Source organism: Brachycentrus maculatus, unplaced genomic scaffold (assembly GCF_059751285.1).
Source record: "Brachycentrus maculatus isolate JH-2025_06_01 unplaced genomic scaffold, ASM5975128v1 h1tg000010l, whole genome shotgun sequence".
Lineage (NCBI taxonomy): Eukaryota > Metazoa > Arthropoda > Insecta > Trichoptera > Brachycentridae > Brachycentrus > Brachycentrus maculatus.
In genome coordinates this window covers 670700-688377 of record NW_028280764.1, presented here as the reverse complement: position 1 = coordinate 688377, position 17678 = coordinate 670700, and the positions used below count along the sequence as shown (strand labels likewise).

The 17678-nt window shown below is 33.7% G+C and overlaps 1 protein-coding gene across 2 annotated transcripts in view; it reads left to right on the top strand.

Annotated features, from left to right (window-relative positions):
* eys (eyes shut) overlaps window positions 1-17678 on the top strand; it is a 55496-nt gene that overhangs the window by 34117 nt on the left and 3701 nt on the right. Inside the window, exons 2-19 of one of the 2 annotated variants that reach the window (XM_088261405.1) lie at window positions 5192-5381; window positions 6146-6294; window positions 6617-6847; window positions 7296-7409; window positions 7513-7684; window positions 8758-9907; window positions 9988-10301; window positions 10393-10606; window positions 10717-10868; window positions 10956-11092; window positions 11665-11913; window positions 11997-12173; window positions 12537-12759; window positions 12855-13018; window positions 13773-13976; window positions 14759-14959; window positions 15556-15684; window positions 15866-16117. In XM_088261405.1, coding sequence (XP_088117531.1) covers window positions 5215-5381; window positions 6146-6294; window positions 6617-6847; window positions 7296-7409; window positions 7513-7684; window positions 8758-9907; window positions 9988-10301; window positions 10393-10606; window positions 10717-10868; window positions 10956-11092; window positions 11665-11913; window positions 11997-12173; window positions 12537-12759; window positions 12855-13018; window positions 13773-13976; window positions 14759-14959; window positions 15556-15684; window positions 15866-16117 — 4399 coding nt within the window. In that variant the 5' untranslated portion in view covers window positions 5192-5214. Of the gene's footprint in view, window positions 1-5191; window positions 5382-6049; window positions 6295-6616; window positions 6848-7295; window positions 7410-7512; window positions 7685-8757; window positions 9908-9987; window positions 10302-10392; window positions 10607-10716; window positions 10869-10955; window positions 11093-11664; window positions 11914-11996; window positions 12174-12536; window positions 12760-12854; window positions 13019-13772; window positions 13977-14758; window positions 14960-15555; window positions 15685-15865; window positions 16118-17678 lie in introns of those variants that run through there. The other variant, XM_088261413.1, reaches the window with a different exon arrangement.

Below are 17678 nucleotides of genomic sequence, written 5' to 3'. Positions count from 1 at the left end.
TTTACAACTGTTTTTGCCAAAGAAAGTTTGGTGAATTGAACGAAACTATTTACTATGCACATAATGTAGGAAAAGGAAACTTGCTTATGACATTGTTATATTTATGTCGATAGTCCCGTGACCGAGTGGATTCGGTTAGGGGTCGGGGTTACTCAACCCAACTTTCCCCGAGTCGGTGAGTTCAGGGCTTGGCACGACTGCGGCTGCGGCTGGAGGCTTTCATAATAGAAATATAAACATTTTTACTATCTTACGCCTTACGAACTTCATTACTTTGAACTAAAAATAAAATTAAGCATTCGGTTTACGAGATACGAATCTATTGATTTTTTAATCACTGAAAAAAAACGTTTATCGAGTGAATTCAGTTGCGATAGAATTTTGTAAAAATTATGTATCATTATATACGAAACAAATTTGTACTAGTAGTGGTACATATAAAAATGATTGATTGTACAAAAAATATATCATGTGTGAGTGATCTCTACTATTGAAATAAAATAGTTTTAAAACGTAGAAAGAAATTTCAAAAACTTATTATTTATACATATTTATTGAAAACAATAGTCATTTTACACATATATTTATACAAAGTTACAAACTTGTAAAATGTGTTTCAAATATTCTTCAATAGAAAAAAAAAAAAAAAAAAAAACATTGAAACGAAAATAAGCAGCAACAAAAGACGAGAAATATAGCAGAAGATTCTGGAATATGGTTTTATGCTTTTTATCTCTTATTATTTATCTCTTAATACTTTCTCACAAATTAAAAAAATAAAATTATGAAATATATATTGATATTATAAATTTCAGAAAATCATTAATCCCAAAAAAAAATTTCGATTTTTTGCAGAATTTATGCACCAAGCTGGATTAAAAAATATCAATAAGGAAATTGGAGGAGTGCGTCTCAAAATAATTGAGCTATAAATATTTTTATTTTTAACTTGACATTTTTTTTTTCAAAAATGCAACGTAGTTCCTTAAAACATTTCTGAGAGGTTGTTTTAATGTTATAATGAATTATCACATTATTATTAGAATGTGTAAATGAAAAATGGTTTTATAACGAATATATCGCCGAGTACGTATCATTACATTAGGGGCAGAGACAAAATAAAACAATATAGAGTAGGTATAACATCATTTATTTAATTTATATTTAATCAATTATTTAATATTACCCTGGACTAGTACCTGAAGCGGAGGGCTGATCACCTTTCCTTCATGTGTAAACAATCAAGATAACACTGCGTTTATATGACGCAGTGCCCTATGCACCATTGGGTGCGGATAAGGGTTTTATTATTATATTATATAACAAAATCTATTGTTATTTGCAGGGATTTATTAATATATCCGCGCAGCACAGTCGGTGCGACCGTAACCAATATTCAAAGTTACTAAAGAAAAGCATTTCCTGCGGGGCACGGAGAATATTTGAATTGCGCCAACAAGTAACTCAGCTCTAAATATTTATCTCCAAGAGCGCGACACAAGCATATATAAAGCGTACATACGTTAGTATTCGCTTACAGAGGGATGCATGATTTTAGTCTGCAAGGTACGCCTTGGTATAATCGCTACACCTTGAGTGGAATCGTGTTTCGCCGAAGGCTCTCCGAATAAATTAAAATTACTCACCCAATAAACCCTGCGTTAGTTTTCCCGGCAGAAAAACACCGCTTCTGGAATAAATGATTCATCCGCCTATTCAAAGTAACGGTGTCAAAACGGAATGGTGCAAATAATGCATTTTATTATTTGAGACTTAATTAAGTTGTTAAATAATACTGGTTTAGTTGGTCCGCCTCCGTAGTGTAGTGGTCAGGACGGTCGGCTACCGTACTGAAGGTCCCGGATTCGACTCTCAAGGGGGGGGGGGGTTAAATAAATATAAGTGATTTTTTCACTCTAATTTTAATTTAATACTTATATCTAAACTGGTGTCTGAAGCGGAGGGCTGTTCACCTTTTCTTCGTGCGTTAACGGTCAAAATAACACTGCGTTTATATGATGCAGTGCCCTATGCACCATCGGGTGTGAATGAGGGTTTGAAGAAGAATAATAATACTTTATACTGTAAGAACAATATTGAGGTTTTAATTTTAACTGGTTGAAATTTGAGAACTATTTTTTTCTGAATAATAAAGTAATATATTAAAATTAAATAAATGTTTATATATCAACTCACATACATATTAACGTTTATGCACAAACGTATTTACGCTACACATGCGTCAGTTTTATAGGATTGCCAAGCAATAAGGAACGTTTCGAAGTAATAATATGTCCAAATTTTAAGTCATCGTGAACTTCGGTCACGATAAGCTTTTCGTCTCATATAAAAATAACGATATACTTTATAATTTTTAATGGATTAGAATACAAATGAGAGTTTAAAATGATGTTAATGTTTTATATTAAATATTAAAACCAACTACTGATTTATAGTCTACTAAATTGTATTTTATTATTAAAAACACATTTAAAGAAATTTTATTTCGCCTTGTTATGGCAATTTTCAAACTACTAATTAATGTCATAACAAGGCGAAACAACCGTTACAAATTATATTTTTATGTGTTTTTAATAATAAAATACAATTATGCTATCTAAATCAGTGGTTGAATTTTATTTTTAATATATAAATGAAAATGGAGTTTTACAAATTAAACGCCAAATATATAAATAGTGTAAAATTTTATTTATAAAATACACAATTTATTTCGTGTCTTACAATAAAATGGTGCTTTCGAAAAATCTTCATATATGCTTTATTATGCTGGCACATAAAGGGTTAAATAGCTATTTCAAAGTAGATAGGTACCTATTTGTATTTTTGGTGTAGGTAAAATATGATATACTCACCTCATATTATTTTACGCTAAGACGTCTAAAGGGATATAACACTTTTTTTTTAATGCGTCATAAATACTAAAGTTTGAAACTATCATTTTCCTCCCCTTCATTTTCACATTTTCCATTCTAGCTTTCTCGAGTCGCAGTCGGTAGAAATGTAGGTATAGCCCAAGGGTGGCCAATCCGCGGCCCGCGGTCATGTACGAAGAATATATTTTTAAAGCAGTGATATATTTGTAATACACGGTTTGATACATCAAAAAAAAAATGCCCTCAAGTATTATCTATGAGACAAGTTATGCATGTTGTTATAAAAACAGTGAACTATATCCGTTCGCACGCTCTTCAGCATCGCAATCTCAAAAAATCTCAAAAACCAGTTGAGGTGTGCAACTTCAACTATTGAAATAGATTAAGAAAAATTTAATAAACGAAAAGAAACTCAAATCTCGCACTGAGTGTTCATTGATGAATTGGTTTTATTTCAAATATTTTTTTAATATTGTTTGATTTATGTGTCCTAATTAATAATTTTGATTCTTAAAATTTTTCAAAATGTTTATTACTTTACAAATACATTTTTGTTGGTTCAATGGGTGTTTTCTTCTCACATCTGGTCGTAGTAATGTTTTTTTCCTTTACAATTACCCTGATTGTACTTTCTGATTACCTCTGCATTAAAATTATTTATAATAATTACAAAAAATCAATAAGTACGAAATTCGTTGAATTAAAAAAAAAATCTGTCTATATGCGGCCCTTGGGAAAATTTTAGGTCATCGATGCGAACCGGGGAGCAATTTAGGTTGGCCAGACCTGGTATAGACGAGTCGAGGCAGTTGTAACGACTAACGTATGGCTTACATAAATTTCTACGTCATTTATTTTGTAAGTGCAATATATTTCTCGGATACATGGCACTTTGGTAAATATTTTATGATGATTTACTTCCCCATAAAAGAAAAGGAAGCGCTTTGCATTGAATCTACATAATACGTGGATAGAAACAACTCAACTCTGAATTCTCATCCCCCATTCTCACTTGGATGATACCTATTTCAAACCAGGAAAAATATAGACCAATAATAACTTATATATCATATATTTTGTATATTTAAAGCATTGTTAACTTTGTGGTATGGTAATTTAACACGCTCATCGTTCACTTTGTGTAGTAACTTTAAAAAAAACACTACTTCGTGACAACCGGTTTCGGAATAATCATTCCATTATTAGGCCAAATGTAAATTTTATCACATCTTAAAATATTTCCATTGTGATTCATTTGTCATCTTTCTTTCAAAATTTTATTTTTGTATAATATAAATCTCAGACCGTAAAAAATTCAATTTAATATACGCTTAACCTGTTGATGGAATGATTATTTTGAAACCGGTAGTCACGAAGTAGTGTTTTTTAAGTGGTATTACACAAAGTGAACGATGAATGATAATGAGATTGTTATACATATATCATAGTCACCATTGAAGTGAATTGGCATAATCGACTGAAATAGTTCAAGGATTTCAAGATTTTCGATAGATAATTCAAGTACCTACGAAGGTATTAGTTAAGATATAGAAGGGTCAAGTATGCTATAATAGTTTATACATACCATATTCCACGTCTGGCAGTACATCATAATTAGTAGTGACAATAATTATCTAGGGGTACTAATATTGGGGCAGCTTTAGAAGGTTTAGTGTTACTAAACCAATATCAGTAACCCTTTACTAGCCGAATAATACAGCTTGCCTACCTGATATCTAAATATCACAGAGAAAATATATTACCTTCACTGTTTCTTGGCATTATCTAATATCTATCCCTAATCCTAACTAAGATTTATTTATTTTCAACTTATCAAAAAAAAATACTATAGAAAAATCAATATTTTTTAAAAAGTATATCGAATTTCAAGAAGGATATCATTCCTGTTAATTGGGAACTCGCATATAATTGATGGTAAACAACTAGGCTTAAAGGTGAACTCGCAAACATACAATTTAGTATGCGATAGGCAGCGCTAGAAACCGGTCGTTTCTTTTACGCACGATTTAAAATATATATATTGAAATTGGACTTTTTAAAAGAATATTGACAAAAATATTTTTTGAATTTTTTCAACTCCTTACGTTTCAATAATAACTATTTTCTTTTCAAAACCATATATGTATTTATTTCGAAGAAAAACTTTTTTCAGTACTAACATGGTGTTTTAAGAAAAAAATCAATAACGTCAAATGACATCTGGGTATAAAGAAAATAAGGTTCCAATTTATTAAATTTTAAGAAATAAAACGTCGCGATATTTCCGCTGTTTTCAGATAACAGCTAGAGACCATGTGACATGACGGGCGCCGCGCGGTGGCGGGGGGCGGGGTCGCCGCGGGGGGCCTTCCTGCTGGCGGGGGCCGCGCTGCTGCTGGGGGCCGCCCTGCTGCAGGGCGTCTCGGCCGGCCTGGCTTGCCTCAGCAACCCCTGCCTGCACGGAGTCTGCATTGATGACCTCAACAGGTAAATGATTTATTATTGTTCTTCAAACCCTTTTCCGCATCCGATAGTGCATAGGGCACTGCATCATATAAACGCAATGTTATGTTGATTCTTAACACATGAAGGAAATGTGACCAGCACTCCGCTTCAGGTGCTAGTCCAGGGTAGTATTGAATAAATATTAGAGTGAAAAATCACTTATATTTATTTGACCCCCCCCCCCCCCTTGGAATCGAACCCGAGAACACCAGTATGGTAGCCGAGCGTGCTGACCATTACACTACTGAGGTGGACAGTTTATTGTCATAAGCATGTCTTTTTTAACAAAAAAGGTCCCTCAAAGGAACTCACTTCATGTCAAGCTTTTTACTAAAAAAATCAATTAAAATATCATTTAAATATTGATGACAATACCATATTTTATCATTTTGACAAAGTATTTAAAAATAATTCGTCAAATTGATTTTGAAAGATTAAAAAAAATATATCCTTGAAAAAATGTGCCGAAACACCGTTCCAACGCGTTACATGGAAGAATAAGTCCTGGTTATAAGTAATATAAATGAAAATACAATTCGCAGTTGTGCTCAATTTATTTATTTTTGAGACAGCTGTTTCGTCTTGCAACGCGGAACAACTATTAAAAAAAATATTAGAAAAACTTCAATCTGTAGTTTCGCAGTCTTGATAATGGCTTGGCTATCACTTATCTGTCTATTTGAAAGTTTAAATTTCACACAAAACAGTTGTTTTTATTTTAAAATCACATGTATGTTCTTTTCCAGTACCTATTCCTGCTACTGCATCGATGGCTATACGGGAATACAATGCCAAACAAACTGGGATGAATGTTGGTCTGATCCGTGCCAAAATGGTGGCTCGTGTATTGACGGGATAGCGGAATACAATTGTACCTGCCCAGATGGATTTGTCGGTAAATTTGTGTTATTTATTTGTAAATTATCTTTTACTTCGCAGTATCCAAAGGATATACTGGCTTAAGATAATTGTAATCTCGATGTTGGTCAATCAAACATTTAAAAATCATCATCGGACTGATGTCGGTTACAACGAAAACTGGTTGTTGGTCAAATAAAATTAATGTGGAAATAATTACATGGTTGTTTTTTTATTATATAAAATGCAGTTCCACCAAGAAATGTCAGTACAAAACTTCAATTTATGACAAAGTTTTGAATTAGTTCCAACTGAAGCCTAAAACTAATATCAATAATGACATTTATAATGTTTTATAGGTTTAAATTGTGAAGAAAATTTTGACGAGTGTGACTCAAATCCGTGTCAAAACAATGGAACCTGTCAGGATGACACCAACGGATACAAGTGTTTCTGTCTGCCCGGATACTCTGGAGAACACTGCGAGATGGATATAGCAGTCTGCAATACGACGGAAGAAGCAAGATGTGACAACGGAGGCCAATGTGTGGAAGGACATGGGATGTCTTTTTCTTGTCGCTGTTCCCCTGGTAATTCTAAGATAAAAATATATTTTTAAACTGGTATTTCACTACTACCACTACTACTGCTACTACCATCAGGGGTAGGCAGAGAGGATGGAACGCCACACTCTTCTGTCCTGACATATACTCCTCGCTTCCTTCACATCCATACATCTAGTCATACATACATGCCTTCCGATTACGCAGACTTTTGACACCACCAGATTTTAGGTTCTGATTGATCTGATCTTTTTCGGCCTTCCTCGTTCTGTTCTCCCGCTCACATTTGCCACATATACTTTCTAAGTCATTCTCTCGTCATCCATTCGCTCGACGTGTCCATACCACCTTAAAAAACTCTTCTCAATCTTTACCTAAATGAAAAATATATTATTAGCCCAATGAATATTGACATCAGTGAATAGTACAAATGAAATAAACTACTTAATTGAAATTATTAAAAAATGTGTTTAAGGTTGGGAAGGAAAACTTTGTGAATTACCAATAGATGAATGTGCATCGTCACCCTGTGAAAATGGAGGATTGTGCATAGATCAGCATGCAGGTTTTCTATGCGCCTGTGCTTTCGGTAATTATAAATCATGTATATTGTACTATTGTACATAACATTCACAAAGGCCTATTAAAAAATATAAAAATGTCATACATTCTACATTTTTAAATTGATTCAGGTTACACTGGAAAATACTGTGAATCACAAATAGAGTTATGCTCGAATAATCCTTGTACCAACAAAGCACTTTGCATGATGGAAGATACCATAAAAGTATGTTATTGTGTTCCTGATTACCACGGAGAAAAGTGTCAATATCAGTATGATGAATGTCTTCTGAGTCCATCGAGGTATTTGAAATATTATGATATATATGTTTTAGATATTTGAAACTTATACCTAGTATACCTAGTAACTGACTGCTAGAGAAATTGGTAAAACAAAAGCATAACAATTATGTACATGGTCCTTTGATTTAAACAGTTCGTTTGAACCCTTATCCGCACCCCAATGGTGCATAGGGCACTGCATCATATAAACGCAGTGTTATCTTGATCGTTAACACACGAAGGAAAGGTGATCAGCCCTCCGCTTCGGGTACCAGTCCAGGGTAATGTTGAATAAATATTAAAATGAAAAATCACTTATATTTATTAGACCCCCCCCTGGGAATCGAACCCTGGACCTCCAGAACGGTAGCCGAGCGTGCTGACCATTACACTACGGAGGAGGACATTTTAAACAGTATTAATTATTATTATTTAACATTTATTCCAAACCTAGAGGTGAAGAGTGCAGAGCCTCTAAGGTCCATATGACATATACATGAGTATATGTATATATATATATATATATATATATATATATATATATATATATATATATATATATATATATATATATATATATACATATATATATATATATATATATACATATATATATATATATATATATATATATATATATATATATATATATATATATATATATATATATATATATATATATATATATATATATATATATATATATATATATATATATATATTATGAGTATATATATATATATATATATATATATATATATATATATATATATATATATTTATGAGTATACTCGTATATATGTATATACTACACACAAAAATATATGTATAAAAATATATTTATATTAAAATAATGGAAAGAGAATAAGATTATGAGTTTAGACCCCCTTGACTTGCCCTAATGCACTATCTTACTGTAAATATCATGTTTATTCTATTAAAAATACGTTTTTTTTTAACCGGCGGTTAGTAATCACCTAAAAAATAAAAAGCAAGATGTAGAGAGCGGAAACACTACCATGAAATCACTTAATTTCAATTCTGCACCATAAAACACATAATATAATTATGTATATGAATAAACTTTATTACAGGTGCATGAATGGTGGAACTTGTATTGATGGAGTAGACAATTTTACTTGCTCGTGTCCTCCAATGTTAACAGGAATACTTTGCGAGTGTCTTATATTAGATGATGATCAATTGAACTGTGAATACATAGCTCCAACAGTCCCTACTGAAGTATATCCTTCGACCTCTGTTTCTGCTTCCACACAAATAGATGTACATTCCATTGGACCAGGCGGATTTTCTTTATCAACATTAAGTGAAGAAACGACAGTTATTGAAGATTTGACTTCCTTTTATCAAACGACAATGATGTACACGAGCCGAGATACTGAAACTAGTGTGCCAATATTCTCATGGGACCAAACCACCTTATCAACTTTAGATAATAATAATAATACTATAAGTTTTTCGTCATTATCACCTACAGATATACCAACCTCAGAATCAGTTTCCACAGAGGTAATCAAATTATCATCTGAGCCGTGGGATGTATTTTCTACTGGCTTTGCATCATCTGAAGAATCAAGTGTATCTCCGCCTTATTCAAACCAAAGCATTACCCAATCCTCCTTAACATTTGATTACACTGCTACTGATTCAACTGTAATACAGACAACTCATTCAAGGCCATTTGATTCTTCGACGGAAATTGATGAAAGATCACTTGTTTCTGAAACTGATATTATTTTAACAACTCAACCTGAAAAATATTATACAGATCAAGTAACAGAATCAGAAACTACTCATGATAGTGGAATAGCTACAAGTGAAAAACAGTTTGTCACCGATGAAAGTGACAAAATGGGATTTTCAACAGAAGGCAGTTCAGTTATTGTCAGTGAAACCCAATTCACCAAAGTTTTTATACCTGATGATATGAAGACTGAAAGAACTTCAGTTAGCGACGCAGAATCTGCAGATTTCACAACAGTATCATTGACAGGGCGGAGTACTGTTTTCTTTGACGACACCACAGTTACTTTTGATGGAGAAACTACTCATGGAATGTCATCACTATTTACCGAAATGCCTTCGACACCATCATCATTAACAACTTATGAATCTACCAATCAAGATGTTGAATACACTACTGTTAAATCCTTGGATTCTGATTGTATAAAGCTAGGTTGTCTTAATGGAGGCGTTTGCATTCATTCAACAGAAGGTCCTAAGGTATGTTTTAACTTTAATAATACCCTCTGATCCTTGTGATTGTTTGGTTATATAAATTTACTAAAACATGATTTTTTCAGTGCGTCTGCAAGTTCGACTTTGATGGCCCAATTTGCGAACACGTTTTAGGAATTGCATCAGCTGCATTCAGTGGCGATTCATATTTGACACACAAACTATACAATCTCACCGGGATAACAGTTCAATTAAGAGCGAGAACACTATCGTCTGAAGGATTAATTCTCTATGCCAACATCGGCCAGGATACTTATATATGTTTATATATGCAAAATGGACTTTTAAAGTTCAAATTCTCTTGCGGATATCAAACTATGCTACTAAGTGAACTGGAAGTACCGGTGAATAATGGACATGAACTGAGAATAAAAGCAATGTAAGTTTTAGCAAAATCATTATTATGATTTACAAGAATCTCATATGAATAAACATATATGTATTTTGTATGTTTTATATTCCTTTATCAGATTAGAACTAACAGATAGGAGGAGACATTGCAATGCCTCATTGCATATCAATGACACCCTCGCTATGAGCGGTGGTCAGTTGGCAGCTCCCTCATCCTATCCACCTGATAAGAACTCTTGGCTGCATCTTGGAGCAGTAGCTGATGGATTCGGAATAGTAGATCATTCTCCCGCTAATATAGCCTCCTTCACTGGCTGTATGTTGAGACTGCAAGTAAGTGTTCCAAATTACATATTTAGAAATATGTTTTGTAAACTCAAATACCTGAAGATATATTTCATTTTGTTTTTTAATACTTGTATCCCATGTTATGTATATTGTAGATAGATGGGAAACCGAGGCATATTTTTAAGGACGCAGTTGATGGATTTGAAATAAAGGAATGCTCTTCCTTGGCTTGTCTCTCTAATCCTTGTAGCAATGGTGGAACTTGTAATGATGTTGGTGATCATTGGAGATGCAACTGTGGCAATGGGTAAGACTACATTACTTTAGTAACAATGTGGACCAAAAATAAAAGATTATTCATAAATATTCATTCTTCTGCATTATTTTTTCCTAGATACTTGGGTGACGACTGCACAGAATCTGTATGTAGCACAAATCCTTGTCAGTTTGGTGGAACGTGCGTACGACATCCAGGAAGTGGATTTTTGTGTTTATGTCCTTTGGGAAAACACGGACTCTTCTGTGAACACAGTAAGATTTTTCTAACCATTTTTTTTACAAAAACACATGCATAGGGCGCTTGTCCACTACCCGGAATTTTATCCTCTGGCAGTCCGGTTTTGAAAAATGAAAGTGACTACGACTGTGTAGTTAACGTGTTCAAGCACCGATCAAGAGCTCCGATCCGAAGAAAAATATACAAAAGCAGAAGCCAATCCAAGCCAATCATCGTTTTAAAACACTAACTGACATGCCGGTTGTCAGAATTCCGTGTAATTCCGTGTAGTGGACAAACGCCCTTTGACAAAAAAAAACATTGTCAAAATAAATATTAACTGTCATATTTGAAATGTCGAAAAAAACAGTAGATGAAATCAAAAATATGAATTCAAATAAAAAAAATTAAGTATTTGATTGTTTTTTTTTTTTCGTCCCAATTTCATTTCGAATTTCGATAGAAATATATTTTCGAGTTTCAAACTTTATATATTTTTTTTTACAAATTTCAAATTTTGTATGAAAAACCATTGATGGGATAACAATTTCGAATTGTAGCAAAATACAAATTAATGAGCTTTTACTGATAATGATGTTGATTTCAGATTTAGACATAGCTCAACCATCCTTCTCTCCTATGGTGGGGGGGCTATCATCATTTGCCGCCTATCCCTTACCTTTACAACTAATCTCTCACGATTTAGAAATGCATTTTAAGATCAAACCGCATGACATGGATCAGATAGCCCTATTGGCCTTCTTGGGGCAAGGTGGCTTACATGATCCGAAGAGTGATCACTTGGCTGTAACATTTGTAAAGGGATATATAATGCTGACCTGGAATTTGGGAAATGGTATTTGCTTATGCATCTTTAAGTTATCCACACTAAATACAGGCATACTTAAAGATTAATGAAATAAACAACTTGACTTGTAGGTCCACGAAGGATATTTACATCACGTCCCGTACTAGCCCGCGGAAACCGTCCACACACTATAAGGATTGGTAGACTCGGGCGGTCAGCATGGCTTTCTGTAGATACAATGCCTAATATTACCGGGAATGCTCCAGGAAACCTTCATCTGCTAAATGTTGTACCGCTGCTATATTTAGGTATGTACATTTGTAAAAGAAATGAAACAATCTTTTAAAATGTCAGCAAGTAATTTTATCTGAGGAGTGAGTTCCTTCTCAATGTGCTCCTTTGCTTTCTTCATATGTATCCCTTCAGATATACTCCTCTCCTTAAGGATAGATTTATCCAAGAATTTTAAGCACAGGGCTCATCACCTTGCCTTCATATAATTAATGATTAAGTTGACACCGCATCGATCTGATGTGATGTTCTAAGTCAAATAAAAGAAGACATATAATATACCCTGGACTAAAATTCTCATTTATATAATTAACAATTAATTCTTGAAAAGCACTGATGTAAAGTATGAATAGGTAATTTTATCATTATCAATTTTTTAGGAGGTCACGAGTCCGCCAATTTCTCACAATTGCCACACGACCTTCCTCTTCACGGGGGGTTCTCTGGATGTATCTTTGACCTCTGGTTACGAGGAGGGGGCGGAGCGGGGGTTCCTTGGGCCCCCATCAAGGGACGAGCTGTAGGCCAGTGCAGTGTCACTCAGTGCCACCCGATGCTATGCAATAATGGTGGGGCCTGTTTGCACCACTCTGCAAGTTACAGGTATGTTTATAACTAAAAATCCCTTAACATTAAAACAAACATTAAAAATAATGTATATTTGAGCCGGGTACAAGAATATTATTATGATTTCACAGCTGTTTATGTGGTGATGGATTTTTCGGACCTCTGTGCAGTAACGAACGTAACCCTTGTGATACGGGTGCTCATAACTGCTCTAATGGAGCCACTTGCGTCCCCATAGTCACTGGATATCAATGTGATTGTCCATTGGGTAAAACTGGAATCTTTTGTGAGAAAGGTAATTGTATGACATTATTATCATCATTTTCTGACTCTCAAGATGGCCAAATTCTGTTATTATTATAGTTAAAGCTTGTTAATTAAAAATCAAATGGTTTAATATTCAAAAAAGTATTTCAAATTACCAAATTTGAAAGAAAATTTTCTCTGTTCTTGTAATTTCATTTTGAATAATAATTTTTCACATTTAGAATTATTGGAGGTTTATATTAAAAATTAGAATTACATTTTTTTCTAATTATAATAAAACTGAAATTAATGAACATTTATGATAATTATAGAAGAACTCCAAGAAGCTAAATAAAGCATTTCACTTGTGAAAAAGTGGATACCACTTAATGCCATAGTTAGTTTGTAAAAAAAAAAACAGATAATTTGTCCAAATAATATTTTGTAAGTATACTGGCAAAAAACTCTTAAATCATTGTTTGAATAATCCCTGTTATTTAAAGCTTGAACAAAATACCCGCTATTAAAGTTGAAGTTGAATTTACTTTTAAAACCATGTATATATGACATTTCCAACTACTTAGTGTATTTAGCCAGTTTATAGAACATTGAAAATTTTGTAATATACATCAGTAAGTCAAAATTGCATATTTTCGAGTTAACGTTTTTTGCCAGTATACCCAAGATATTTAGTATGAAAATACTTATTTCACAACCATATTCTTTTCTTTGAATATTTTTCTTTTGCCCTAGTGAATGAATGAATTTCAAAAAATATAATTCTGTGTTGTTTTATTTTGCAGATGTTGATTTATCTGATGTATCGTTTTCTGGAACCCGTTCATATGTAAAGCTAGTGTCTATGCCAATGGGTGACATACACTTCAGTTTGGATTTCGAAGTGCGTCCAGCACATCCAAAAGGCTTATTGTTTTACACGGAAACACACGATGGATGCTTTGTTTCCTTATCACTCCAAGGAGGTTTACTGGAGTACAGATGGGCTGGTACATAACTCTTTAATGAAAACACTACTAAATTCTATTTTTAGTATCTTTAAGAACATTTCTCATTACTGACAACACTTACTTTCTGAACCCACCCGAGAAATAAAATAATGTAATTTATGCTATCTTTTTATTGAAATTATTAAAACAACAAATTATTAAAACATGAAAAGATTACAAAAATATGACCCATATAGTGAAAAGGTTTGAAAAAAAAATGAAAAAATCTTTTTGGTTTTACATATTACTAATGATATATGTATTCATAAGTATTGTTTTTTCTGAAAATGACATTTTGCAATGATCCATGTTTAGTACAGAATGCTATTTTCTACTCAAATATTTCCAAAATCTATGCTTGATTATGTTTATAAAGGGATGACCTCATTGTCCAATTGTATACTCAATGTTTATCGATAAGCTATTTGCATTTCTATCGCTAGAAATTTTATCGCAAATTAAATACAGGGGGATATGTGATGTATATTTAGCTTCCGAAGACGTTTTGTAATCTTGCGCTTTTCTATCCTTACAGTAAACCGACAGTAACTTCTCGTTGCTGTCCCCAGTCCCTTTATAGTTGCCATAAAAAAATTGTAACAATATAGCTATACAACGATTTGATTATGTCCAATTAATCAAATTCAAACCACTGAATAAATATTTTTCTTCAATTTCATTTTCTTTCTCCGCATTGATGTAAGCACTAAAATACTGGTAGCCTAAGGGCTACCAGTATTTTAATATTATGACTTCTGTCTTATCTTCTGGTTTATCACCAGGTCTGGAGTGGGGAGTCCGTCCACAAGGCCGCGTGGTGGTGGTGCTACGCAGTGGGCTAGTGCTGTCTCTTGGAGCGTGGCATTCGGTGCGTGCAGGACGCTACGGGCGCCGCCTCTTTCTCTGGGTGGATGGCACCATGACTACAGACACTCTCGCTACGCATCACTCCTTCAGCTCCTTCAACACATCTGTGCTTATCGGTAATTTTGTTTAACCTTTAGCCAGGGCTCAGAATGGACAGAATGAACAATGCAGTTTGCAATATTCCTAAAAATATCACTACTATGGATAATAAAATTACTCTGTGCTTCATTGAATTATATTTAGATTACTTCTCAATTTATATTACGACAGTCTCCGTAGCGTAGTTGGGCAGACACTGAACTGTAAAACTGGTATCAAGGATTTCACCAATTGCAAAATGAATTCCATAATATATTTCTCATCTCCATTCCTATCCTTCGTTCCAATAGTGATTATAACAATCTATCAACTCTCAGTATTTTCAGACAGATCAAATAAGGTCAGATATTTTGTAACCATACTGATTTCAGTAACAGAGTTTGGGTTCAGACTGAAAATATTCTCATACAATTTGGGTCAGGTCGTAGTCATGTTTAATGTCTCAATCCCCAAGCCCTCTACCACAACTTGATATCATTATTATCTATATTATTATATATCACTTCTTATCATTATCATGAGAATACAAATATGTATGTATTTATCAAATCAACTCTAAAACATTCAGTATATACATTTTTATTGTGAAAATGTTTTTATTTTTAAATTTTAGGTGGAGCAAAAGATCTCTCGACTCTGCCTTCCGATGTAATGTCGGGACCGCCTATGTATTTTACAGGATGCATCAGGAAACTAATTCTGAATTCTCAACCAATTCCCCTGAATATAAAAAATATTGCAGGTGAGTACAAAACATAGAATTTTCCATTAACTAACATTATATTTAAAATTACTCACTTATTAAATTATTCATTTATATATTTTAAATTACACACTGTGTAAAATTGCACGTATTACATATATGTACGTGTTATTGATTGCCGCAAGGTAATATTGTAAATGTGTTTTTTTTTTATCTCTAGTTTCACGTAACGTGGAGGACTGTGATGGTGACGTGTGTGGGGGAGACGTTTGCTGGAACGGGGGCACATGCTACATAGACCGGCCACGAGCCGACAGCCTCGGCGTGGCTCACTGCGTGTGCGCATCTCTGTTCACCGGAGAGCGCTGCATGCACGCCGTACCGTGCACAGAGGGAAGCTGCCATAGGGGACGGTGCGCGCAAGGGCGGTGCATCTGTCCCACAGGCTGGATTGGACACTTCTGCCAAAATCGTGAGAATTAAAAAATAAATAATCAAACATAAATCAAACAATCAAAAAGACTACTATTCAAGACTGAAATCACTATTAAATATTTTTTAAATTTTATTTTAATACGTATTCGTAGTGTAGAGGATAGATGTTGAACCATGTTAGGGGTCCTGAGTTCAATTGTCAGAGGTGTCAGAATAAAAATAACCAATTTTTTTGCTCTATATTAATTACTGGTACCTGAAACACAGAATTCATTGATCACATTGTTTTCATGAAATCAATAATCAAGTTAACACTACATCAATATGATGTAGTGTCCCATCCCCCGTTATGTGTGGGTGAAGATTAAAAAAAAAGTATTTCCTAATTATTAGTTACAAGGAGTGTCCAAGTTATAAAAGCTACTACGAGTATGGGTATGCTATTTTCCTTTTCCTACCTACTAACCCTCATGCATTTTCTTTCCCATATAGCAGTAATGTCCTTCAACCTGAGCTTATATCATTTGTATCTCATCAAATATGTATATTCTAGACTTAGAACCAAAATCCAGAGCCCTGAGCTTCATCATTTTACTTTCACATGAATTACATGATAAGCAAACAAAATAACACCTCATCAAAGATGAAGAAGAATATGGAAGTCTGGGCATTTACGGGGCTTACGACCGTCATAGGCTGGTTTGAGTGATCACTTTACACACGTGTAACATTCACCAATTCTACCCATTATTGACAACCACACTACTCAAATTCTTGGAAGTTCTATATATATGAACCCATTTAGAAACCTTGTTCATGAATCACTAAAACTTCACTAGAGACATCTATTGGTGAGATGTAAATAAGCTTTTTTTATTAAGCAGAAACTCTTATATTAGTATGTGAGATCCGAATCCCGGATTATAATCACACACATGAGAAACGCCAGAAAATACCATTTTCATTTTTATTATTAAGCTTATAATTTGACCAGATAATTTATTTACAACATGTTGTAAATAAATTATCTGGTCAAATTATAAGCTTAATAATAAAAATGAAAATGGTATTTTCTGGCGTTTCTCATGTGTGTGATTATAATCCGGGATTCGGATCTCACATACTAATATAAGAGTTTCTGCTTAATAAAAAAAAAAGCTTCTTTACATCTCACCAATAGATGTCTCTAGTGAAGTTTTAGTGATTCATGAACAAGGTTTCTAAATTGGTTCATATATATAGAACTTCCAAGAATTTGAGTAGTGTGGTTGTCAATAATGGGTAGAATTGGTGAATGTTACACGTGTGTAAAGTGATCACTCAAACCAGCCTATGACGGTCGTAAGCCCCGTAAATGCCCAGACTTCCATATTCTTCTTCATCTTTGATGAGATGTCAAAAAATAATATGAAAATAACTCCTGTAATTGGAGATAATCCAGATTTTGTGAACAAGTATTTGGACACACTCAAAATGTTGAAAATAACACCATTTAAATCCAATGACTCCATTGCACCGACTCCCGATTGCACCAAATGGTGTAAAGAGCACACGCTCTTTACACCATTGGTGCAATCGGGGGTTAAAAAGTAATATTT